Source organism: Elephas maximus, chromosome 11 (genome assembly GCF_024166365.1).
Source record: "Elephas maximus indicus isolate mEleMax1 chromosome 11, mEleMax1 primary haplotype, whole genome shotgun sequence".
NCBI lineage: Eukaryota > Metazoa > Chordata > Mammalia > Proboscidea > Elephantidae > Elephas > Elephas maximus.
Window position 1 is genome coordinate 38,854,491 of NC_064829.1, and position 27,229 is coordinate 38,881,719.

At 37.6% G+C, this 27,229-nt stretch overlaps 1 protein-coding gene across 1 annotated transcript in view; it reads left to right on the plus strand.

Annotated features, from left to right (window-relative positions):
- Positions 1–3,085: 3,085 nt before the first annotated feature.
- The window catches only part of DSG3 (desmoglein 3), a 35,494-nt gene continuing 11,350 nt past the window's right edge, over positions 3,086–27,229 (plus strand). The window contains 11 exon segments of the mRNA XM_049900314.1: positions 3,086–3,137; positions 15,300–15,335; positions 15,811–15,942; positions 16,841–16,996; positions 17,738–17,882; positions 18,569–18,735; positions 19,625–19,753; positions 20,501–20,686; positions 23,381–23,652; positions 24,469–24,608; positions 25,426–25,653. Coding sequence (XP_049756271.1) covers positions 3,090–3,137; positions 15,300–15,335; positions 15,811–15,942; positions 16,841–16,996; positions 17,738–17,882; positions 18,569–18,735; positions 19,625–19,753; positions 20,501–20,686; positions 23,381–23,652; positions 24,469–24,608; positions 25,426–25,653 — 1,639 coding nt within the window. The 5' untranslated portion in view covers positions 3,086–3,089.

Here is a 27,229-nt window from a genome sequence, read left to right on the forward strand (position 1 = left end):
TTCAATTGGCTCACCAGCTCCATTTTCACTAATTACTAAAGGGCAGACGATTCTCGGCAGATGCAAAATTACATCCTCTGACATTTCCGGGTCCCTTCAGGTGATGATGCTAAGTACAAAGGTGTGATGGGTCACTGCTTTTGCAGGGCAAGTTCAGCCTTCAGGATGTATGCACAATTTTGTTAATGCATGGTTTGTACAGCTAATATCTTAATTCATGTATTTATGGGTACTCAAGAACAATTAAATATCAGAGTAGTAATGCCTAACATATAAGATATATCACATGCCCGTTTCCAATCAAACAAAAGCCAATGAAGGTTAAGTTTCACTAACATTCTTCACTTGATGGATCAGAGAACTGTTTTAGATAACGACCATTAGAAACACCATGGAAACCTCTGAGAACACTGTTCATTTGAATAAATACTTCTTCCTACTACTTCACTTCTTACTCCACTGTAAAATATAGCTCAATTTCTAGCCAAAAAAAAAAAGTCTTCCTTAGCCTTTTAAATCTGTGGTGTTCTACCTACTTCCAACCCCCTTATTTTTTAAATGGTACATGAAATGAAGCATAACATACTCATGCAATCAGGCTCCCTGTTAACAATTAAGATTATTATTGTTATGATTCTTATTTTTATTTCAGCCTCATGAGTAAGAGCCAGTCTCAAGTTGGGCTTTGATTTCTAACGTCACTATCCAGAGAATAATAACATAGCCACTCACCAGAAACCACTGGAAAATCCTCCTTTTTTTTTTTTTTTTTTTAAACAAACATAAATGAAAAGAGCAAGTGAAAGCCCTGCTTAGTCCAGAAGCTGTGTGCAAATGCACTCTCCAATGGGAGTAACTTCCATATTGACTTCCTACCACCATGTATATGTGAACACAACATCAGGGTGCTTTATTTCCTTACTCAGGTTCCCAGGTATTGGTTTGAAGCATTGCCAAGAGCACATGGAAAAAAGGTTAGAGAGCCTATAGAGTGCAGGGTGGGATTTGTCACCCCTTTCTACAATGCTCCTTTAATGGGAACGTTAGGTGGTCAGACCTGCATGGTTAATTTAAATTTTAATTTAATTATTTAATAATTAATAAAATTATTATTATTAATTATTAATCTTAATTTAGTTAATTTAAATCTTAACAGAAAAGCAACCAATATTTTGGTCTCTGAATTCCACACTGTGCAAATCATTAATAAATATAATAAGCTCATCACAGCTTCTATCCACTTGCATTTATTTACTAGTATAGTCATAGACTCATCGGAATCGACTCGATGGCACTGGGTTTGGGTTTTTTTTTTTTTTTTAATAGTCATAGAAAAACTGCTTCCTAATTCAGAAAAAACTTTGCCCTAGGCCTCGGTTCCATGTTGGAAAGGATCCTCTCACTGATAGTTCACTTTCAGATTCAAGTTTTTTTTAAAAAAATATGCTTAAAATATACATAGCTAGAATTTAGGGTGAACTCTACAAAGGAAATCAAACCTCGTCTTCAGAAATTCTCTTTCCAAGTGGAAGAAGGCTTTTAAAATTCCCTATTTCTCTATTAGAGTCAACACCCATCAGGTTCATCACAAACACTATTTAAGGTAAGTGGCGCACTGTATCAAGGGGCAGCAAACTTTTTCTTTAAAGAACCAGATAGTAAATATTTTGGCTTTGCGGGCCACACGGTCTCTGTCCAGCTCCTCAGCTCTGCTTCAGCCTGCTGTTGTAGCACAAAGCAGCCCCTGACAGTACATAAACAAATGGACGTAGCTGTTTTCCAATAAAACTTTATTGCTAACAGCTTCATTACAAAACTACAATTTTGTGTTTGTCTACAAGCTGTTTTTTCTAACCGCTAGACTACACAATCATTTCTCCATAAAATACTCTGTGATTAAATGGTTTCCCTGAAACTAAAGGTCTTCCCACACCTGATGCATAAATACTTCCAAAGATAAAATTGTTATTCTATCAAAGCTTTTTCTAAACATTCTGGAACTTTTTAAAATGCTTTGAACTCTAGCTCTACAAACAAACTAAAATGCTGTTGGCAGTTTTTCGCCTAACCCCCTCTAACTTGGTTTAGGGTCCAAACATTTAGGAGTATACAATATGGAGCAGGAAGCAAAATAGACTGCTCTGGGGGAAATGTCTTGAGTAATAAGAAGAGCAGAAAGACCACTACCTCACTTGCAAAAGTTATGCATGAAAACAAATGAAATAGGAAAGACAGTATCTGAGTATTATCAGAGATCTGATTTTGTGATGCAAACATCCAAGGCACCATGTCACTGTTTACTCCAATTTTATTTCTAATTGTTTTCATTCAAAACCTGCATGAATAGTTGCTTGATGTGATGTTTTTCTTCTCTGGATTTGTAGTTACTTTGGATGTATTATGGAGCCCTGATGGCACAGTGGTTAAGCGTTCAGCTGTTAACCAAAAGGTCGTCCGTTTGAATCCACCACCCAGCCAGCTGCTCTTTGGAAACCCTGTGGGGCAGTACTGCTCTGTTCTATAGGGTTGCTATTAGTTGGAATTGACAGCAACAGGTTTTTTTTTTTTTTTCAATATATTATATTATTGTTTAAAACTTCTATATACTGCCTATACAAACTCACACTGAAAATACTGTACCACAGCTTAGGTTTTGATGAGATTTTGTATGTTCTCTGTTGCTTTTCATTTTTCACTCCAACAATGAGGAGAGGCCAGCCAGATTCTTTTTCAGTGTGATCAGGGCTAGCTTTTACAGTTCCATGTCATGATTAGTTTATTATTCATCTGGTACTTTCCTATTAAATCTGTCCTTGGAGCTTTTCTTTCAGCTTCCAACAAAGGATTTCATTGCATTAGGAATTGAGGTGTGTCTAAGTTTTTACCTGGAAGCAAAAGTGATGCAAGCTTTTCTGGTGAAAGCAATCCTGGGTTTAGGGTGGGGAGGAACCGCCTAACAGGCCATCTGTAGACTTCTGCAGAGGCAGAGACACTGCTGAAGGGCTTTTGTGGCTGTCACATTCACAGCATTGGAAGAACCGAACAGCAGCTCACTAGGATTTGTCCCTGCAGGGAGTCAGTCAGAGACAATGAGTTGGCTCTCTCTCAGAACCACGGGGACTCTGGCCATTTTAATGGTAAGTCCTGTTTTTATTTTAAACTTGTGAATTTTCCATGTTTCCTCTCTTTCGGGAGAATATTATATTTGCTAAATCCTGATTAGAAATTATAAAAGAGTACAGTGAAAGTAAACTTCTATAAATGAAATTATGGAGATTACCAATGTCCTCCTTTCGTTGTTGTTTTTTTTTAATGTTGTATTTTACATAGAGAAATTAACCAGAGAGAAATGAATCTGGAGTCACCATTTAGTGTTTCTTTAGTTTCTGAAGTTAAGTGATCCTACGCTCAGATTACATTTTCCACAACACTGTCTTCATTTCCTTCAAAGGAATGCTTTTACTTGCCTTTCTTACACACAAACTAAAACACATAAAAAAAGAGCAACTTCTTTTTCCCGAGGTTACCTATCTATTAAGCATATGGCTAAGAGTTCTACATGCCTGGTCTTGATCCCTGACATGTTTTTAAAATAGTCAGAGATTGCTGAGTTAGAATCAAAGAAATGTTTGACTCTAGAGAAGCTGGGAGGGTTATTAACAAAACAGTATTTATGTTTAGCCATCATCTATGCAATATAGTCAGCCTTTGAAAAAAAAAAGATATGCAACTTTTTTTCACTTTTTATTTTGAAATAATTACTGATTCCTAAGAAGTGGGAAAGGCAGTAGAGAGAGGTCCCGTGTACCCCTCATGCAGTTTCTCTCAATGGTTACATCTTATGAATCTATAGTATGATATCAAGACCAGGAAACTGACATTGGTACAATGTGAGTATAAAGTTTTAGTGATTTTATCACATGTGTAGATTCATGTAACTACCTCTGCAATCAAGATATAGAGCTAGTCCATCACCACAAAGACCTCCCTCCCTGAATAGTCACATGCACCTTCCTCACACCCCACCACACCTCTTTTTATTTCTTTATATTGCCTTGACTTCCTCTCCATATTAAAGATCTATGACTACATTTTTTTAGTCCCTCATTATCGTTTTAATGTTGTCTTCTTTTACATAATGACATTACTGTTTCCCTGTTCTGAGCATTTTTTGTCTTGATTTATTTTTGTGATTTCCCTATCTGGGTTGACATCTGGTTGCTCTGTCCTGTGTTCTAGTCTTGGGTTGATATCTGATATTATTGATTTTCTAACCAGACAACTCTCTTTAATATTTATTGTAGTTTTGGTTTGGTTTTTACAAATTCCCTAAACTTCTATTTATCTGGAAATATCCTACTTTCACCTTCATATTTGAGAGACAGTTTTGCTGGATATATGATTCTTGGCTGACAATTTTTTTTTTCTTTCAATGCTTTCTATAAGTCATCCCATTGTCCTCTTGCCTGCATGGTTTCTGCCAAGTAGTCTGAGCTTATTCTTATTGACTCTCCTTTGTAGGTGACTTTTTGTTTACCCCTAGCCAGTCTTAAAATTCTCTCTTTATCTTTGGTTTTGGCAAGTTTGATTATAATATGTCTTGGTGACTTTCTTTTGAGATCTACCTTATGTGGAGTTCGATGAGCATCTTGGATAGGTATTTTCTCATTTTTCACAATATCAGGGAAGTTTTCTGCCAACAAATCTTCAGCAATTCTCTCTGTATTTTCTGTTATCCCTCCCTATTCTGGTACTCCAATCACTTATAAATTATTTCTCTTGATACAGTGTCACATGATTCTTAGGGTTTCTTCATTTTTTTAATTCTTTTATCTGATTTTTCTTCAAATACATTGGTACCACGTGTTCTATCTTCAGTCTCACTAATTCTGCCTTCCACTTCCTTAGTTTTGCTCCTCTGACTTTCTATCGAGTTGTCAAATTCTGTAATTTTGTTGTTAATCTTCTGAATTTCTGATTGCTGTCTTTCTATGGATTCTTGCACCTTATTAAATTTTTCATTCTGTTCTTGAATAACCTTTTTAATTTCTTCAACTGCTTTATCTGTGTGTTCCTTGGCTTGTTCTGCATTTTGCCTGATCTCCTTCCTGATCTCGTTCCTGATGTCTTGAAGGGTTCTGTATATTAATCTTTTGTATTCTGTATCTGGTAATTCCAGGGAGGCACCTTCATCCAGAAGATTCCTTGAGTCTTTGTTTTGAGAGCTTGTTGATGCGATCATGGTCTGGATCTTGATGTGATTTGATACTGACTGTTGTCTCCAAGCTGTCTATAAGTTATTGTATTAGTTTATTTTATGTTTGCTTCCTGTATCCCAGCTTCTTGCTTTGTTTTGTTTTGATATGCCCAAATAGGTTGCTTTGAGTGAGCTAGCTTGATTATTTTCTCCTTTGAAGCTCTAACGTCCTGTCACCAGATGGCAAGAGCTTTTATCAGGTATATGAGCCTAGGAGTCCATTCACTTTTCTTTTATGGATTCAGCTCAGGTGTCCAGGTAGTTGGTCATCAAGCGTGTGGTACAGGTTCTGTCCTACAGTCTCAGAGGTGCAGGGGTGATTGGTGTAGGTACAGGTATCTGGTTGCAGCAGGGGATCACACTCTGAACAAGGCAGGGGGCTGACAACCATCCCCCAAGTGTCTGTGAGGAAAGCGTGTCCCTGTTCTCTAGAGCACACAGGTGGGTGGGTTCTGCAGATGGACCATAGGTACCCAATGCTTTTGGTTGTAAGGACTGGGAGGCACCACTTATCCTTGGACCCCTGTTGCGGGTGGCTAGGAGACGTGGGTGGAGCCACCAGCCCTTAGGCCCTTCATGTGGGTAGGTGAGGACCCTATTTAATAGACAAAGCAGCATCAAACATCGAACAACCCCTCTCCACCACACAGGGTATGCAACATTTTATAAGCAATTTTTCAGGAAAGAAATTATACTTTGGTTGATTGGGAAAGTTTTATATAATGTTATCTAAAAGAGAAGTGACCTGGAGAGCAAAGCACCAGCTTGGATGTTACAGATTAGTATGTTTTTTAAATGTGGTTTTTTTTTTTTTTTTTTTTTTGAGGAAAAAAGTCACAACATTCTCAGTTACAACAAGAAATCATAATACTGAATTATAAATTAACATAAAAAATGTTGAAATACTAATTCTCACTATCAAGGCATCAATTTATCTAGGCATCAATCTACCTCATTTGACTAGGTATCAGTTTACCTCATTTTCTTATCAAAAAAGGAGCCCCGGTGGTGCAATGGGATCCCTGGTGTATTGGTTAAGAGTTTGGCTGCTAACCAAAAGGCTGGCAGTTTGAATCCACCAGCCACTCCTTGGAAGCACTATGGGGCAGTTCTGCTCTGTCCTATAGGGTCATTATGAGTCGGAACTGACTCAATGGCAGTGGGTGTGGGTTTTTTTTTTTTTTTTTTTGGTTTGTTGGTGCAATGATTAAAGGCTTGACTGACAACCAGAAGTTTGGCTGTTTGAACCCCCCATCTGTTGTATGGGAGGAAGGCATAGCAATCTGTTTCCATCAAGATTACAGCCTTGGAAACCCTATGGGGTAATTCTACTCTGTCCTATATGGTCTCTATGAGTGGGAAGCAACTCAACAGCTATGGGATTCTTTACGCCCCCCCCCCCGAAAAAAGAGAGATAATTGGACTTCAAGAGGTTACAGAGAGATAAATATCAAGGAAGAACTTTCTAAAATGTAAACTTGGCTAAAATTAGAATAGGCTACCTTGTGAGTTAGTGAGTTTTGCAGCCTTCTCTCTCAAGGCAACGTCCAAGCGGAAAATGAGTATCATCCCACCCTAAGATTCTGTTTGTATTATGACAATGTAGCTATAGGACTTACGACAATTATTATATAGTATTATATAATTAGGTAATATTTTGTTATCTAATGAGTTCATTTAAAGAATGATGTAAAGAGAAACGTGGCAATTGTATGACTTTTCCAGATGGTCTTTTCTGGACTAAACTTCAGGTAGCCTGATAACCCATATGCCCAAATCAGTGACCAAGCTTGAGAAGATAGGAGCTATGTGGCGGGGGATGTTGGAACAGATTGGCACAAGGGTGTAGAATTGGAATGCAACATGCTTGGAGGAGCTTTTCTTCCTGCTCTGACTTATAAGAGTATTCACAATTATCCCTCTGTTCTAGACTGACTGTGAGCTTTTTATAATGAGGGCTGTTTTATCCATCTTTGTACTTCCAATACCTACAATAATAGCTATATTATAGTGGACACTTAATTGTTTGAAGAATGAGTAATGAATGATTGAATGAGCCCTCTCTAAACTATAACACCCTCCCCTGCACAATGCTAGTCATGAAGGAAACTATGAAATATAAGACATTATTCTCCCCTCTGGAAAATTTCACACATACACACAGAATTTAAACAAAAATATAACTTCATATGTAATTATCAAAATGAGTGGTCTAGACCCGCTTTGTCCAATATGGTGGCCACTAACCACATGTGGCAACTCAGCATTAGAAATGCGGCTGGTCTGAATTGAGGGGTGTTGTAAGTATAAAACTTCCCAAAAATCAGCCACTGAGAACCCAATGAAATATAGTTCTACTCTGACATGTATGTGGTCTCCCGCCAAGTCGGAATCAGATCAATGGCAAAATGACTTGTTGGTTGGTGAAAAAAAAACCAAACCTGTTGCCATTGAGTTGATTCCGATTCATAGGGAACATATAGGACAGAGTAGAATTGCCCCATAGTTTCCAAGAAGCGCCTGGTGGATTTGAACTGCCGACCTTTTGATTAGCAGGTATAGCACTTAACCACTATGCCACCAGGGTTTCTGGTTGGTTGGTAAGTATAAAATGAGATTTTGAAGATTCAGTGTAAAAAGAAGTAAAATATCTGATTAATAATTTTATATTGACTACATGTTGAAATGGTGGTGTTTTAGATATACTGGATTAAATAAAATATATTGTTAAAATTACTTTTTTTTTTTTTTAACCTTTCTTAGTGTGGATGCTGTTGCTTTTAGGTACCATCGAGTCGATTTTTGACTCATAGGGACCTCATGTGACAGGGTGGAACTGTCCCATAGGGTTTTCTTGGCTGCAATCTTTACAGAAACAGATTGCCAGGTCTTTCTGCAGCAAAGCGGTTGGATGGGTTCAATCACCAACCTTTCTGTTAGCAGCTTAGTGCTTAACCATTGTTCCACCAGGGCTTCTTATGTGGATACTAGAAAATTTCAAATTACATATATGGCTCTCATCTGTAGCTCCCATTATATTTCTATCGGACAGCGCTTGTTCACTATTAATGTTATTAGTAGACAGCAGTATTAGGCAGGAGTGAGGTAGGCAAAGAAGGCTTTGTAGGCTAGGTGAAATTTGAGCTGCGTTTTGCTAAGTATAGGACCCAAAAGGAAATTTTCAATTGTCAGACCAGCATAAGCAAAAGATGGTGGGATTACAGTATGTGCCTAGGGGCAATGAACATACTGGTTTGGCTGGGATGACAGTTTGGGCTGGACAATCTGGACATGAGTTTGGAAAGGCAGATGAAGGTCAGATTGACAAGTGCACTCTGTGAAGGCTAATGGAATCCTTTTAGAAATACAAACCACCCAGTTTTGAATTAGTATAGTGATGGGGGGAAAAAAAGCAATGTTTTTAAAAGAATTATTGAGTGGGAATGCACACCTTTTGTTGTTGAAGGGTGGGAGACTGGAAGTTGGAAGACAGGTTGGGAGGGTTTGAGATAATTCCACCATACCATGACCATACAAGAGTTGCCTAGAGAGGAAGGAAATAATAACAAGTCAAAGGCTTCAATGTATGATTGTACCACTGACTCACCCCAGGTTTTGTTTCCTCAACTGTCAAAAAAGAATGACCATACCCACCCTCCCTAACTAAAACTGCCACTGTGAGAATAATACGATACTGTGCAAAATAAGTGCTTTGAAAAGTGTAAAGTGCCTTGTAAGACTCTAATCCTTACCATTCATGATATTTTAGTAAGGATAATGATTCTTGATAACTTCCTTTTTTTTAATTCTTCATTTATTTATTAATCATAATTTAGATGAAGGTTTAAAAAAATTTTTTTTTTTTTTACAGAACAAACTAGCTTCTCATTAAATAGTTAGTACACATATTGTTTTATGACATTGGTTAACAACCCCACGACATGTCAACACTCTCCCTTCTCAACCCTGGGTTCCCCATTACCAGCTTTTTTGTGCCCTCCTGCCTTCTAGTCCTGGCACGTGGGCTGGTGTGCCCCTTTAGTCTTGCTTTGTTTTATGGGCCTGTCTAATGTTTGGCTGAAGGGTGAACCTAAGGAGTGTCTTGATAACTTCTTAATATTCCGCCTTAACATTTAAAATATAGCCAACACCAGTTTTAATAGGTGAAGAAAGACCTTCTTTTTTCTTGAGCTAAATAGCATATCAAAAAGCAGTTATATTTTGAAATTCGATAATAAAATGTAAAAGCTGTAATTTAACTGAATAGAATGGTGAGTGTGGGAAAATAGCATGTTTTCAAACTTGAAGGTTTATTCAAAATTTCAATTCTTCAGTCTTCTAGATGACTAATTATTTTGGAGGGACAGGCATGGGGAACACTTAGCTATTAACAGAAGTAAAAAAAAAATAAAAGGTAGTATTTATCAAGTTCCTATGTTTGTTTGATCCATTTTACCCTATACAAAATAAACATTTTGGGGGAAAGGATTTGTGTTTGAACAATGCTTATCCCCAGGGATTAAACTTTTTGACAAAAAACATTGTCTTCAAAGAAGACCATTGTCCAGTGGTTTTTAGTCAATAAAATGTGAAACACAGTTTGTCATATAACATTCCTATAAGGATCTGGACAATAAAAAAAAAAAAAAGCTATTTAATTTCATGTTACTGCATTAGGTAAAAATTTACTCTTTACAAAACTAAGCTACATATGTGTGAAACCCAAGGATTTTTGTTTGTTTATCGTGCTTTAAGTGAAAGATTACAATTCAAGTCAGTTTCTCAGACAAAAACTTACACACACATTGTTATGTGACCCTAGTTGCTCTCCCTATACTGTGAGAGCACACTCCTCCTCTCCACCCTGTATTTCCTGTGTCTACCCAACCAGCCCCTGTTCCCCTCTGCCTTCTCATCTCTCCCCCAGACAGGAGCTGCCCACCTAGACTCATGTATCTACTTAAGCTGAGATGCACACTCCTCACCAGTATCATTTTATGTCTTATAGTCCAGTCTAACCTTTGTCTGAAGAGTTGGCTTAGAGAATGGTTTCAGTTTTCAGCTAACAGAGTCTGGGGGCCGTGTCTTCTGGGGTCCCTCCAGTCTTAGTCAGACCGTTAAGTCTGGTATTTTTACTAGAATTTGAGTTCTGCACCCCACTTTTCTCCTGCTCCATCAGGGATTCTCTGCTGTGTTCCCTGACGGCGCCGTCATTGGTGGTAGCTGGGCACCATCTAATTCTTCTGGTCTCAGGCTGATGGAATCTCTGGTTTATGTGGCCCTTTCTGTCTCTTGGGCTCATATTTTCCTTGTGTCTTTGGTGTTCTTGAAACCCAAGAATTTTAAAGAAGTTGATGGTCGTGGTGAAAAAAGAGGGAAGTAGTTTAAAATATCATATTCTACTTTAGGACATGTTCTAAATACAGCAGAACGCTCTTCAACAACCTTGTTCTATAGATCACCCAAAGATTAAATTTTTAGAAAAAGAATTTCAGGTGAAAATAGCCCAAACTTTTAACAGAAGGAAAATGTTTGAGGTATCTTTCCTTTTGACTGATGAAACAACCCAGTTTCCAATATATATGAAGATAAATTTCCTCCTGAACCTCCGTTAAAGTTCAGGTTCTAAAATCAAAATAATCTTGCCAAGTAATTCTGCCTAGTAAGCCTGACTTGTGCAGAAGTTCAGGAAAGATGTAATTACTTCTACCAGTTAGCACTCCCACTTGCTCAATACCTGAAACTGGTTTCCATCTGGTTAGAACACTCAGGCCCATGAGGTTTGTCATAAAGGTCTTAGCCTTTGGCTCTTCCTTGCCAGTAAAAAGAGTCAAAACAGTCAATGTGATAGCCTAAGGTGAGGGCTTGCTTTGAGATGTTCATCACAAAGAAATTACGTAGGCATCTGATTACTATTCATAACTATAATACGAATATCTGAATCTACCTGATCTGCACATTCTTCTCTCAGAGCGGCTGCACGGCTGCCCAGGCTGCAGACTGTACAACTCTAGGAGGTGCAATTCATATAAACTAGAATGTGAACGGTGCCCCCTGGAGTTGTGTGATGAGCAAATCACACATTTGTATAGTGCTACACTGGTTCTTGTTTCTTTCTGATGCTCATGAAAGCGAACGTTTTTATTTGCCTTGACAGTGAGTAATAAAAATTCACCTCAAATCAGTCAAAGTGGCTCTCGTTATCATCTAAGTTTGATGTCAGAAGTGATGAATATTTATTAAGCATTTACTATGGGCCTGGTAACGCAGTGGTTAAGAGCTTTGCTGCTAACCAAAAGGTTGGCAGTTCAAATCCACCAGCCACCCCTTGGAAATCCTATGGGGCAGCTCTACTCCGTCCTATAGGGTCACTATGAGCCGGATCGACTTGACAGCAACTGGTTTGTTTTTTTGTTTTGGTATGGGCAGTCATCCATGTGCTTTAATGTATTAATCCATTTAATCTTCACAACAAATCTATAAGGTAAACCAAATAATTGTCCCTGTTTTACAGATAAGGAAACTGAAAGATTAAGTAATATTTCCAAGTCACATAAATAGTACATGGTATGACTGGAATTAAAAAACCCTGGGGGGTGTTAAGTGGTTAAGCACTCTGCTGCTAACTGAAAGATTGGCGGTAGGAACCCACCAGTGGCTAAGCAAGAAAGGTGTGGCAGTCTGCTTCTGTAAAGATGAGTCTTGGAAACCCTATAGGGCAGTTCTCCTCTGTCCTACAGGGTGGCTACTAGTGGAATTGACTCAAGGGCACTGAGTTATAATTGGGTTATGACTGGCATTTAAATTTAGGATTTAGGATCCAGTGTCCAATTTTGTATTATTACACTTTATTGCATCCTACACAGGATTTAAAATGATCATATGAGATTATCAAGGGATATTTGCTTTCCTTAGAATCCCTATCAGGATACAAGTTTAACTTCCTAAATTGAGTTTACTCTAAAATATTAGTTATTAAAAATTAAATTGTACCACATTAAATAATAATCCCTAGGTAATTAAACATATCTTATTTTGTTCAATTAAGGGATTTGCCTTGATGGATAACGTTCTGAGTCCTTCTATTTTAAACTGAAACGTTCAGTATATATAGAAAGCTATGATATATAATGAAAAATAAATCACTCTTTTTTTCTTAATCCTATAAATGTAATTTATTCATCAAACAGGTATTGAATGTCCTCTATGATCTGACATGTAAGCATTGTGTCTAACCAACTATAGGAATAATACCATCAACTTGTATATATTCCATATGTTCCCCCCCCAAAAAAAAAGTAATAAATACAAAACCATGTTTAAAAACTTGTAATGATTTCTTTGAATTACCTAATTCATTCTGCCAATTTCCCAGAGGGGTGTGGGTGAGAGCCGATCTTATTCCCACTCTTAACCCCATCCAGAGATGAGAAGAGTGGTTGTGGCTTAGTCCAGGATGGGTTCCCTGGATCTCCTCCAGAGTCTAAAAGTCTGTCACTCCTCACATTAAAGTTTGAGGTAACTCTAAAAAAAAAAATCCTTGGCCAAACTTAGTAAGATAGAAGTTGTTATTACAATTTTTTTTTAATCTAGTCATCCATTCTATTAAAAAAAAAATGAACAAACAAGAAACAACTGTCTACCATGTTAGTTCACCATAGTTTAGGATTTTGTCCTTACTTTGCTTCCCAGGAAAAGTGAAACTGTGACTGAATGTCTATTAGAAAAATCATTCTCTATGGGGCTAGTGCAAACATGATTCATATTTTCTGGGTGACTCTTTCCAGTTTTCCTGTAAAGGGGAGCGTGTTTGGACTATCCCCTTCACAAGCAGCTGAGCTGTTCTTCTTATGAACTGAGAAAGGAGTACCAGTACAATGACTACATTGCTCTGGTCTTTTCTCCCAGGCATCTCACGGCATTGCTTAATAAAGAGTAGCAAAGCTATAAAAAATATTTTGATACACATTACAACCACAGGTAAGGGTTCCTTTTTCATGTCAATTCAAATACATATCCTTTGAAATAAGGGTTTCAGCTAAAATGTTTAGAATAGATGGATTCCAACATCCTACATTTGGCACAGTTACTCCTTTGGTTCAGACTTGGACTTGCTTATTTATTATAACCTTTAAAAACAAACAATGTAATGGGAGTATGTAGTAAGGTATATATAAGTTTATATGTGAGAGACTGACTTGATTTGTAAACTTGCACTTAAAGCACATTCATTCAGAAGCAACCACAATCTTCGGCCAGGTAAAATCTAAATTGACCATCACATAACTTTCTTTCGTTCACTAATTTATTTGTATTTATTTATGCCAGCCTTGATTAGAATCTAGTGTAGTGGTGCTGTACACCCTCCAGAGTCAAGCTGCAGGGGGTCAAATCTTGGCTTTTCTAGGGCTTATAAACCCAAAATCAAACCAGTTGTTGTTGAGTCGATTCTAACATGTGAAGACTCCCAGGTGTTTCAGAGTAGGCCTGCCTCCATAGGATTTTTGGGACTGTGACCTTTCAGAAGCAAATAGCCAGGCCTTTCTTCTGAGGTGCCTCCGGGTGGATTCGAATCACCAATTCTGGTTAAGCAGTACTTAACTGTTTGTACCACCCAGGGACTCCTACTAGGGCTGATAACTGGGGCAAGGTGTTCATTCTCTCTGTGTCTCCATCTCTTCCTCTATAAAATAGGGACCATAATAGTAGACTCTCCTTCAGACAGCTGTTTTAAGTATTAAATAAGGTAATAAGTATAAAGTGCTATGGGTGGCAACTGGGACATACAGAAACCACACAATAAACATTAGCTGCTATTATTACTCTTCTATCTTTTTCTCATGATCTCTTTTTACAAGGCTTCTTCCTACCAGATAATCTTTAGATCAGATAAGTAGCGGGTCAGTCAATAGCTGTTAACATCTGTTGAGGAACAGGTTGCAAGAAATAAAAACACAGAAGCACTGATTTGGAAAGTTCACGATTCTCTGAGCTTAGCAAAATAATGCACACAATACAATAAGAAATAATAAATCACGACAAACCTTCATGGGCTAAGTTGCATGGTACGGAATATGTACTGTACAAACTCAGAAAAGGAGACATCAGTAAAGACAGCTACTTGGAGGTTGTTGGAACCTGAATTAATCTTAAAGGATGAGTAATACTAAAATTGGTGGAGGGAAAAGAGGAATGCATTCCAGGGAGAAAACAAGATGGAAAGCGATACAGATGTAGGTCTAGAATGATCTTGATAAAGGGAAGACTTTACCCTACCTAACTTCATTTTACCCTCATTTAGTTTTTCCATATCACTACAAAAATTAATCTTAATATTTAAATTGAAATAATAATGTAGAATTAACAGATCCATGAACCACAGCAAACAGATTTGTGATAGGAATAGCAGATCCTCACCTTTATATTCCATTCCCTAAACTAGGCTAGTTCCGTCCAATTCTCTCCACTTTTGTACAACTAAAGAAAATGCCTTGCCCCGTAATTGCAGTTAACTAATACAGGATTGTCAATATAACCTTTAGATACTATGACTTGCAAACATTCTTTTGCTGGCCTTTGTACAAGGCTGTTGGGTGGTGATGGTTTTTAATAATCCCCTTCGGCACTTTCTGAAGCTTATGTCTCACAATGACGCTCGCTGTTGTTCTCTAAAGCAATGGCTTCCGTAGCTCCTGGGAACTGTTTATAGAACAGCAAGATAAGAAATATCTGGTTGCTGCAACGGGCTGTTGGGCATAGTTTTGCAAAGTTCAATAGGTTCTTTACATCATTAAAATTTTGTAGTTAGGTTAAAAAACTGGAAGAGCCCATTTATATTGACAGCACTTTTTCCTTCCTTGTATGACTTTGCCTTTTGACTACTGATTCTCCAAACTTACTTCTTTTGGAAATAGGAGCAATAGAATATAAACAATGATATTTTGAAATGTGAACAACAGACTAATAATCAGCATTTTCAGCTTTAAATAATTCCTTATTTGAAGAATTCGCATTTAATTTGACTTTATTTAAATACCTACAGGTGGTCGTACTGGTTCATGGAGAGTTGCGAATACAGGTAAAGTATGAACAAAATATGTGTAATTAAAAGTAGCTTAGGTAAAAAAAAAGAAAATTGTGTTTAGAAAAAATATATATTTACTTAATGTTTAAAATTATTTGATAATATGTAAAATTAAAATTCTAACAACTAATCTAACAATATTTAAATACCAATAATGTATAAATGTTTTTACTATAACTTATCTCGTGCATTCTTGCTTCTTATCTTAAACTAGTCAACATGTTTTCATTAAGTAGGTCGTATTTGCCACAGACAATTAGATATTGTGTAGTATATAAGGAAAATTTTGTTAAGTATTTAATGTTTCCTCCTCGCTTGATGAGTTGTCAGGTAGAGCAAATTACACACCTACCAGTCTTAGATAACCTTAAAACATAGAGGGTTCCTCAGCCTAGGTGTCTACAATCAATATTCAAAGCAAACGCAGCCAGCAATGTGCATAATAAAATGGAGTCCTTTTCTATATAAGACAAACGGACAATATGGAGAAGACGAGACAGCAGTGCAACAAGCCAAAAGGAGGTATAAACGTGAATGGGTGAAATTTGCAAAACCCTGCAGAGAAGGAGAAGACAACTCAAAAAGGAACCCAATTGCCAAAGTAAGTCATATCAGCAGGAGCAGTATGAGTTTTTGGAATAAGTGTATTAGATAGTAAATTAAAACAATATGGCAATTCCAAATAGCAAAGTGCAGACTCTACAGAACAAATGACCTGGTATCTTCAACAAAAAAAGGAAAATAATAATAATATAAGAGAGAGGGAAGATGGAGGAACTATAGCTTCGAGAATTATCAAAAAGAACTAAGAGACATATCAACAGATTTCAATGTATAAGCCTTATTTGGATACAGATTCTAGAAAACAAATTGAAATAATTTATGTGTATGACAATTACAGAAACTGTCGGGAATAAAGATAACAGGATTGGCCACGTATTGGTAAATGTTGAAGCTGGGTGATGGGATGTATCAAGCTCATTATCCTATTCTCACTACTTTTATATATGTTTGAAATTTTCCACATTAAAAAACTTAAAATTATGACAAAAAGCAATTCATTTAAATACCTATTTTGAACACCTAATATGCAACCCCCTCCCTTTTTTCTCTCCATTTCCCTCTAATTAAACTAAAATAAACATCATTTTTAAAAAATGTTGTCAGTTAAGCAAGTGAGCATTCAGAAGTATCCTTGTCAATAATAAGTACCCTTGTCTTTCAACCTTTTAACATCACAGTAGTAGCCACAATCTGAGCAAATATTCTAAAGCCTAAATAATATACACGCATATTGGTCCATGCTAGTCAGTAAAAGCAACCATTTAACTTTATTTCGTATTCCTAATATCTATCAAGGAAAAAAGTACAATTCACCAGCGTTAGAAAAATCAATCAAAATGAACAGATAATTTAAGGCTATGGGAATGGGGGAGAGGAGGGGAAGGAGATAGCCTGAGTGGTATTCATCATAACATTCTGGGTATTTTTGACTGCAGATTACTTCAGATTTCCAGGCAACCCAGAAAATTACCTACCAAATTTCTGGAGTAGGAATTGACCGGCCCCCTTTGGGAATCTTTGTTGTTGACAGAAATACTGGAGAAATTAACATAACAGCCATAGTCGATCGTGAGGAAACCCCAAGCTTCCTGGTAAGTTTGTGTGTTCAACATTGGGCCACCCTTTTCTCTGTGTGCCACAGCTTTAGAAGGTGATGTTCCTCTACCAGTTAATTAAGAGGAAACATCAATATTTTAAATAGCACATGAATCAATCCACCTACAAGTAACAATAGTAGTCTCTCTACAAAGAGCCTCTGCTTATGGTTCAGCACGTAAAGGAATACACTGGGAAGGTGCAGAAGTCAACACTAAAGTCCAGCATGCTGTTTGCCAAGAGGTTCACTGTGGCATGAGACAGCATCAGCCTAGAGGGAAGGGAGACTTGTCTAGTTGTTCTGTCCCAAACAGGTACCTTCCCTCATTCTGTCCACCTTTTGAGGAAACATTTTTCTTTTTGCACCAAGGTTCTGTTTATGTCAGGAGAGGTCCTAATTTGCAAATTTTAATATTGTTGCTGTTGTTGTTAAGTGCCATCAAGTTGGTCCCAGCTCATAGTGACCCTATGTACAACAGAAGGAAACACTGCCCGGTCCTGCATCATCCTCACAATTGTTGTTATCCTTGAGCTCATTGTTGCAGCATTTTGTCAATTCATCCTGTGGAGGGTCTTCCTCTTTTTTACTGGCCCTCCACTTTACCAAGCAGGATGTCCTTCTCCAGGGACTGGTCCCTCCTGATAACATGTCCAAAGTATTGATAAAATAATAGCATTTTAATATTAGGCAAACTAAATTTACAGGATAATACCTAACATTTTCCCTCTTCTTCTAGATCACATGTCGAGCTCTCAATTACTTAGGCCAAGATGTTGAGAAACCACTTGTATTAACAGTAAAAATCTTAGATATCAATGATAATGCGCCAGTATTTTCACAAAGCATTTTCATGGGTGAAATTGAAGAAAATAGTGCTTCAAGTAAGTCTTCTACAATATCCACCATTTCCAAGTTTGTTTTTTTCAAATACAAGTATCAATCTAGTACATCATTTTTAGGAGCTAATTTATTCTCTTGGTTTCATCAGTAGTTTTTCAGAAAAAAAAAATCTTCAAGTTAACTTGGGAACTTGGTTTCTAAAATTTATAGTTGATCTAGGTATCCACTGCCATTGTATATCTAGGTTATGATCCTGTTATCTGGTCAATAGTATCTCATTCTGTGTATATAATTCACATGAGTATCAAGGCAACACAAAGTTCGTGAGGCAGGTGTAGGTAGCCTGGATGCATAAACTGGGCTTTCTAGATTATAAGGGATAGAGACATACCCATATTATCTTGGATAATTTGGGAAAGTGGGTAATAATAACAGAAGGTAGTCTCAACCTCAACATAGCCAAACCTTAGAGAAAACTGGACACTTTTTATGTAAAGCAGCAAAGTTTTACCTGGTTGAAAGTGTCAGTAAGAGATATGGCAAGGGACATGCAGTGGGGATTTTGGGTTTTGTTTTATTTAGGGTTTTTGTATTGTATTGTTTTCCAGCATATAGATAGCTTTAAGATCTTAAAAAACAAGTACAGTTTGAAATTGTGTTGAATATTTAATGTGAACATAGTTTCAATCTTTACATATTCTTTAATGAACTTCTTCTGTATTCCTAGACTCACTGGTGATGGTATTAAATGCCACAGACGCAGATGAACCAAACCATTTGAACTCTAAAATTGCCTTCAAAATCGTCTCTCAGGAACCTGCAGGCCAACCCATGTTCCTTCTCAGCAGAAACACTGGGGAAGTCCGTACCGTGACCAGTTCTCTTGATCGAGAGGTAAAGTAAGACACTGGGGAGCATTCAGTAATAGCTTGACTGTAACAACACAAAAAGAGATGACTGAATTTCACTTGAGAATAAAAGGAGAGGGGAAAAGAGGTTTCCAGAACTCAACTGGGTCAATCTAGGAAAACTGCATTCAAGTATGATTCTGGTGGGGTTGTGGATATATCTGGGACCAACACAATCAGTTGTACCCTAAACAAGTATCGGGTTACCAGTGGGAGTTAAAATAGGAAGAAAAAAAAGAAAAAAAGCACTGGCATACATGGACAAAGATTAACATCGACTAATTGCTCATGTAATGAAGGAAAAGGAAATTTCTTAGATGAAGGGAGAAATTTCTGCCTGGAATCAATCTCAAGTCTTTTGGATATCACGGTTTTTCTCTTTGGCTCCTCCTTTCAATTGATCCCAGCTTCCAGAACACTAATGAATCCCTTTCCTCCCTCTTCCCCGTCATCCTACCACCACCACCACCATCTCCATCATCACGCCTTGCCCTGTCTGACTCCATATTACTTTTGTGCAAAGGATTTTCAGAAGAGACTAACAGGGAAGCTCTATAAGTGAGCGTCCATTGGATAAGCATCCCATTATATTCCTCATCCATTTTTGCTCTGAATATACTGCCTTGTCATAAGAAAGCTTACAAAAGAGAAAATCTATTCTGACCCATTAGAGACCTTCCGCCCAATCATCCAGAGTCCCACAAGCCTTCTCTATTCTTCTGATGATGGACGACAAACAGTGCACATGATCCTTCCAGAGAACGAACCATAAGGTTGAATATTTTCAACTCATTACTAGTAGAAAGCAGGTAGTTGCCATTTGTATTCTTGACACTGGAGGCTAATTACTTTTCTTTATTATTTTCTTAATTTAGCAAGTTAGCAGTTATCATCTGATTGTGAGTGGTGCAGACAAAGATGGAGAAGGACTATCAACTCAATGTGAATGCAGGATTAAAGTGACAGATGTCAACGATAATATCCCAGTGTTTAAAGAATCTCAGGTACACCTTTCATACCTTGAAGAAGAATTTTTAGAAATGTAAATGTTATTTGGAGTCCCTGGGTGGCACAAAGGGTTAAATGTTAGACTGCTAACCAAAAGGTTGGTGATTCAAACACCCTAAAGGTGCCTCAGAAGGAAGTCCTATCGAACTGCTTCGGAAAAGTCACAGTCTTGAAACCCCTCTGGGGTGCAGTTGTACTCCGCACACTTGGGGTTGTCATGAACTGGAATCCACTTGATGGCATCTAACAACAGCAACCATCTATATTAATACTTTACCTTCCTAATTCAGTTTTTGCCTGATTACTAGGTTTTATTTAAGTTCTCTTTATTTTCCTTAAAAAATAAGCTTTTATAAATATTTTTAAAAAAACAGAAAGGAGACAATATATATTTTTAAAAACAATATTTTATTGTATTTTTGGTAAAGGTTTACACAGCAGTTCAAGTTCCCATTCAACAATTTCTCCCCACTGTATGAACATTCTCAATATTTCCATTCTTGTTGTCCCAGTTCCATTAATCTAGTTTCCTTGCCTCCTTACATTCTCAGCTGTTTTAAAGTAATTGTTGACCGTCTGGTCTCATACAGATGATTTTTTAAAGGAGCACAGTACTCACAGATGATATTCTTTATTTTGTGGACAACACATATTTTGAGAAGTGATGATTAATACCATTTACAATAAATATAATTCCTTAAGATCTAACACTGAGTCCTGAATTCTGCTTTTCTCCTCCTTAGTATTCAGCACACATTGAGGAAAATATGTTAAGTTCTGAATTACTTCGATTTCAAGTAATAGACTGGGATGAGGAGTTCACAGATAATTGGCGTGCAGTATATTTCTTTACGTCTGGAAATGAAGGGAATTGGTTTGAAATACAAACTGATCCCAGAACTAATGAAGGCATCCTGAAGGTGGTTAAGGTATGAACTGGTTTCACTTTAGTGGTAAAAAATATTCTACACTAACCACATCTATAATTGCTACAAATAAACTGAATTTGTTTATTCATAATAATACCACTTCATTACGGGAAACTTGGAAAACACATAAAAGATTTTTTTTTTAATTGCCTCATTAAAGACAACCATTCTTAAAATCTGGTTTACTTTCTTCCAAGCTTTCATACTTTCTATAGTGAACACAAGCATACATATCTTTTAGATATTTATTAACATTCATGTGTTTAAAGATGTGCACACTTTAAACACAATAAAGTACACTTTTTTTTTTTCTTTTTACTTAATCTCGTTTGCTCTCTACAACTGGATTAAAGTAAGGAAGAGATAAAATGCAGAGAGCTGTGGCTTGTGAAATTGTCAGTTTGTTTTAGATGAAAATTAGTGACAGTCATCAGGGAAAGAAAATGCATTTTTTCCCAGAAAGTGGGAATTTAATATGACTAAATCTGCAGGATGAATTGAGTAAAGCTTCCATTTAACATGCTTGGCTATACAGACTTCCCGTCTGGGTTTACTTAAGGGTATTTATGCCTGGGTATGGTATAGACTAGAAGAAATAACCATTATTTGGAGGCATTTCTTGGTGTGTGACCCTGTACTATATGGGATTTTTTTTTTCTTTAATTCCTTGAGTCCAGTACAGTGACAGCCTATTACATTCACTTAACAAGTGATTGCTGGATTCCTGGATTGCTGGGAGTTGTATAGGCAGTCCTTTATTATTCTGCTTTTCAGAGAGAAGGTTACAGCCATCCTCAATTGTAAGGGTCTTGTTATAAACTCCCAGCAGTGCCCACTACCCGCTACCTCCCATCTTATTTATGTATCAGTGCCATCCAGCATCCCAAACAAGATACCTGGGCTTTATCCTTGAATCGTGGCATTTCCTCACAACACGCAGCCAGTCATCAAATTCTCTCCTAGAAATGGTCCTTAAAGTCTGACGCTCCTCCACCTTCTAACTGCCCTCACTCTATCCCGGCCTTACCTCCTCTCTCCTGGGTGACCTCTGATTGATGTATCTACTTCAGTTCGTTCTCACTGTCACTGGTCCACCACCATGCCTTTTCAAAAGTTGGCTCAGTCACTCTTGTCTTTATAACCCTCCCTGGTTCTTTACTGGCTACGAAAGTGGTGCTAAACCCTGACTGCCCATTCGAATCACCTGGAACTTTTCCTAGAAAGTGGAAATGTATGAACTATTGATTTTGTTGGTCTGTGACAAAGCCCAGGCATCAAAGGGTCTTAAAAGCTCTTCGGGTGACTCTAATATGCAGCTAGGGTTAAAAATCACCTGCAGGCTTTTAAGATGAAGTTCACCCTCCTCAGAATTGTATACAAAACCATGCACCACCATTTGTAGCTAGAACACTTCCTATCACGTTAAATGTCCTTCTGTCTCTCTGGGCTTTTGCAAGGGCTTTCATCTCTGTCCGGATAACTCTTCATCTTCCTTCATAACTCAGCTCAAATGAAAATCTCTCTGAAGATTTAACTAACTCTCCCAAGCAGAAGTATTCACTAACTTTCACACACAAACACTATAATCTGTTTTGTCACTTACGCCTTATATTATAATTACCTGTTTACACATCTTTCTTTTGCACTCCACTGGAACATGCTTTCAAAGACAGTCACCGCGAAGTTAAAATTCAAATCCAGATCTCTTGCCTGAATTAATTTTAGTGACATACAAATGTAACCAAAATGAGCATTTTCTTATCTCATTACCCTCAAAAAATTTACTAGTGAATGGAAAAAGCTGTCCTGGGATTCCTCAGGCCTTGGTTAAGGCCACCTTAATATGAGCGTCAAACAAATAGTTACCATATGAGACCATTTGAAAGTGGTTCCACAAAGAATCAGTGTACCACCCCCTCAATGACATGTAGATGCCTATTTGCCAACCAAGGTTATTAAGATAGTTTGTCTTTGGCACCCACAAAATTTTAAAGTCAAGAAAGACAGTATTGTACATTTATCCAATGACTATTCTGTGAAAGATCAAAGCTGCCATTTATAGGAATGCATTAGAGGTTGGCAATTTGAAACCACACAGCAGTGCCTAAGGAGAAAGGCCTGGTGATCTGCTTCCATAAAGGTTACACACAAGAAAACTCTATGGAGCAGTTCTACTCTGTAACACATGGGGTCAAAAGGAGTTGGAACAGACTCAACAGCAACCTGTTGGATATTATGGGCCTTAATTTGTTTGGTCCTCAGAACAATCTGATTAGACAATTTTTTTGTTGTTGTTTCTTCTTTTCCAAAACTAGAAACTCAAGGACCAGAGAAATTGAATACTATCCCAGAAATTGAATCACACAGCTATTAAGTAGTAGAACTATTATTCAAATTTATGTCAATGAATTTGAGGGTTTTTTCTACTATACCACACAGTTTAAAGAGACTAAAATGATATTTTGTTAGTCTAGATCGATGTACCCTGTTTTGTATCAGTAACCAAACTGAAGTCTCATGAGTTAAGAATCCTACAGCTTACCCTCTCAACACTACAATGATTCATAAAGCTGTTGTATTACATAGAAATAAACAGATTCATTTATAATATCTAGCATAGAGTTCTTTTGCCTTCTTCTGGGTTTGCCAGTTTGTATTTTTGTGACCCTTCTGTCCTTCTAACTTTCACTCTAGGCTCTAGATTATGAACAACTGCAAAATGTGCAATTTGGTATTGCCGTCAAAAACAAAGCTGAATTTCACCAATCAATAATCTCTCAGTATCGAGTTCAGTCAACCCCCGTCACAATTCAGGTAGTAAATGTGAGAGAAGGACTTGTATTCCGTCCTGCTTCCAAGACATTCACTGTGCAGAAAGGCATAACTATTAAAAAACTGGTCAATTATGTCCTGGGGACGTATCAAGCCATCGATGAAGACACCAGGAAGGCTGCTACAAATGTCCGGTAAGACGATCTTTACATATTATTCCTTGATGTAGTTTTAATCCATAAGCTTTTAAAAAAATAAGGCATAAACTATGATAAACCTACAATACAAAGAGAAACAAAGGTGGCCAAGACAAAAAACTGGATAACAAGAAGAAACATGTAGTTAACTCATTAAAACATACTGTGCTGTAAGCAAGAATAACATAAGTTAAAGTGGAAATTAAGAGACGATGCTGTAGCCTATCTAGAGAGATCAGGAAAAAATTTCACAGAAACTTCCAATGGACTCTTTAAAAAGAGCGGACATTCACCAAAAGCACATGGTTCAAGTTGATAGATTGAGCAGCATATAAAAATATATGTATGCCTAAAGCTTAAAAGTACTGTGCAAAGCAGTTGCTATTATAAAGAGGAAGCATACAGTTATTATTTTATTTTATTGCACAGAAGAGAAAATTGAAAAATCAGGCTAAGACATCATTAAAACCCAAACCAAACCAAACCCAGTGCCCTCAAGTCGATTCTGACTTATAGCGACCCTATAGGACAGAGTAGAACTGCCCCATAGAGTTTCCAAGGAGCGCCTGGCAGATTCGAATTGCTGACCCCTTGGTTAGCAGCCGTAGCACTTAGCCACTATGCCACCAGGGGTTTCCAAGACATAATTAAGGATTATGAAATACTGTTCATCCACGCTAATACATTAATCTTCTGCTGTTTTTTAAAAAAGCATACCTCGATGTCATATATTATACATTAAATATGAGTCATTTTCAGTAAATACGTAACATTCCATATTTGAAAGAAATTTTTTTTTCTATTATAAAACAGATATGTCATGGGACGTAACAATGGCGGTTTTCTAATTGTTGACTCGAAAACTGCAGAAATCAAATTTATCAGAAACATAGATCGGGATTCTACTTTCATAGTTAACAAGACAATCACAGCCGAGATTCTGGCCATAGATGGTAAGAAACATATTTCAATCATTTTCAGAGAAATGTTACTTCAGTTATCATCTCTTTGTGAATAAAAACCAAAAACCCCTTGCCGTCAAGTCAATCCCAACTCATAGCAACCTTATAGGACAGAGCAGAACTGCCCCGTAAGGCTTCCAAGGAGGAGCTGGTGGTTTCGAACTGCCAGCCTTTTGGTTAGCAGCCAAACTCTTAACCACTATGCCACTAGGGTTCCTCTTTGTGAATAGATGATTATAAACAGACGATTATGACAAACAAAAAAATACCAAAAGTAATACCACCTCGGAAAACAGCAAAAAGCACTAAGGGAACCAAGAGAAAAGACTCATAAACTCACCACCAAGAGCTTTTATAGTTTTTTATTAGTAGTTTTTTAAATTTTTTCTTCAATAAACTTTTATATCTTGAATAATAAGAATGATTAATGGTTTATCCCAACTACTTTAGCTCAAGTTTTAGAATCAAAAATTTTTCACACCATGCTAGGTTCCCTCAGTACAACACATTTAAGAAAGCCGTTATGTTTGTGTTGGTTTCATTTGTAATCAGTGAGTTCAGCATCTTACAGACCTTGGCTTCAAGCATATTAAATAACCAATGTGATTAAGCAGAGGCATTAGCCAACATGGTAAATTTACATTTGCTTTTTTACCAGATGTAGAAATAGGATACTATCTTTTCACTTCTGAGAAAAACAAATATAATTTCTCATGGAGAGACACACTGACTTGGCTACATAAAAGAGAAATTTAAAAATTCAATTTGTTCTGTATATTCCTTTAACTCTAAAATGTTATTCTTACAGAAAACACGGGTATGACTTCCACAGGCACCGTTTACGTTCATGTACCCAGTTTTAATGAAAATTGTCCAACCATTGCCCTCGAAAAGACAACAATTTGTAGCTCATCACCTACAGCTGTTGTCTCAGCTAGAGCACTGGACAATAGTAAATATACTGGTCCCTACACCTTTTCGCTGGAGGAGCAACCTTTAAAATTACCAGCTGTGTGGAGTATCACAACACTAAACGGTGAGTAAGAGTAAAGGTGCTTTTATAAATGAAAGTTGCTGCTTCTTTATATTACCCAAAGGATAAGAGAGCTTCTCTGGAAGCAGATTCTTTCCAAGGGTAATTGGAAAAATTATTTGCAATGAGCATGTGGTCCTCACCTTGTGAATTTTTTCTCAGTACGGAAGAGAAAAAGGAATGATACCACCATGTAAACTTTGTTTTTCATGTGAGATCCAATTTTTTAAATATTTTTATATCTTTAAGATGCTTATTTCTACCTACACAGCACACCAAAATATAGATGAAGCAGGCATCAATTTTATTACAAAGCTATTTAGATTTCTAAATACATAAGCTTTGCCAAACTGGGCAGGTTGTGAGCAGACATGCTGCACTGGACAAATTGGCCTGATAAAGATACAAAGGAAGTGGTACTTAGTCTTCCATCCATCAAGGATCTTCAGAGCATGGTTGACTCGAATTCATAAATCCATTTGTGAATGGGAAAGAGCTAATCCATCCTTCCTTTTCTTCCTAAACTTTATCATTGCTAATTTTACATTTCCTATGTTTTCCAGGAATCTCATAGAAGCAAACACTAGACTTAACAAGAATGTCCTGGATTTTATAGTAACTATCAGGCCATGTCTCCAAATCCTCCATAAACTAACACACTTTTCTGTGGCTCTTTTCTGAATCAATCTTGCTTCCTCTCATGAAGATGCTCTATGGTGCCCTTCACTCATAGGTATCAGCTACTGCCAGAGTCACCAAAGGGATCTTGTTCCCCATGGCCTTCTTCCCTTAGGCGTTAGAGATCCTGGTATAAGGATTTAGCTCCAAATTATACATTTAGCATTTGGCTGCAACTGGGTTTACCAGATGCATGCCCAATGAAGAGGCTGCTACAGACACATCAGAACGATTTAGGACCTGGCACTAGACATACCTTCTTGGGTGAGGCTGGGCAAGGCAACACTGGTGGGACTGGGCAGACCATGCACAATGTCAAAAGGGCATGGCGAGGTTAAAAAAAAAAAAAAATGATTCAAGAAACACAGTATTAAGGCTAACAAGAGCTGCTGCCGGACTCCCACTTAGAAACAGCAATGTAGCAATGAAGAATGGAGAACTATGATGCGCAGGAGTCAGAAGGGTACAGGCCATGGCCACAAGGGAGTCCTGCACAATGGGCCACATAAGTCTGACAGGCCATGGCCACAAGGGAGTCCTGCACAATGGGCCCTAAGCTCATGGGATGAGAACAGGAGCAGTTGAGGAAGCAATGGCAAAAGCAGAAACTCAGTCTTAGCAAGTCAGGCATAAAACATGGAGGGAGAGGGAAGGCACACACTCAGAGGGCCACCCAAGAGTCCAGGGTTGACCAGACATACAGCAGAGTGGCTAAGTCCCCAAGAGAGGGGAGCTGATATTCAGATCATGCCATCTCCCAACTTCTTTGGTCAGAAAGTCAGGGTAGAACTGAGTTTTCATAGGGGAGAATAACAGGCCCATCTGGGCAGAGATGAGGACAAGAAGGCAGGTGCAAACAGATTTGCCAAACTGAACCTTTACAACCATCATAACTGCTTCA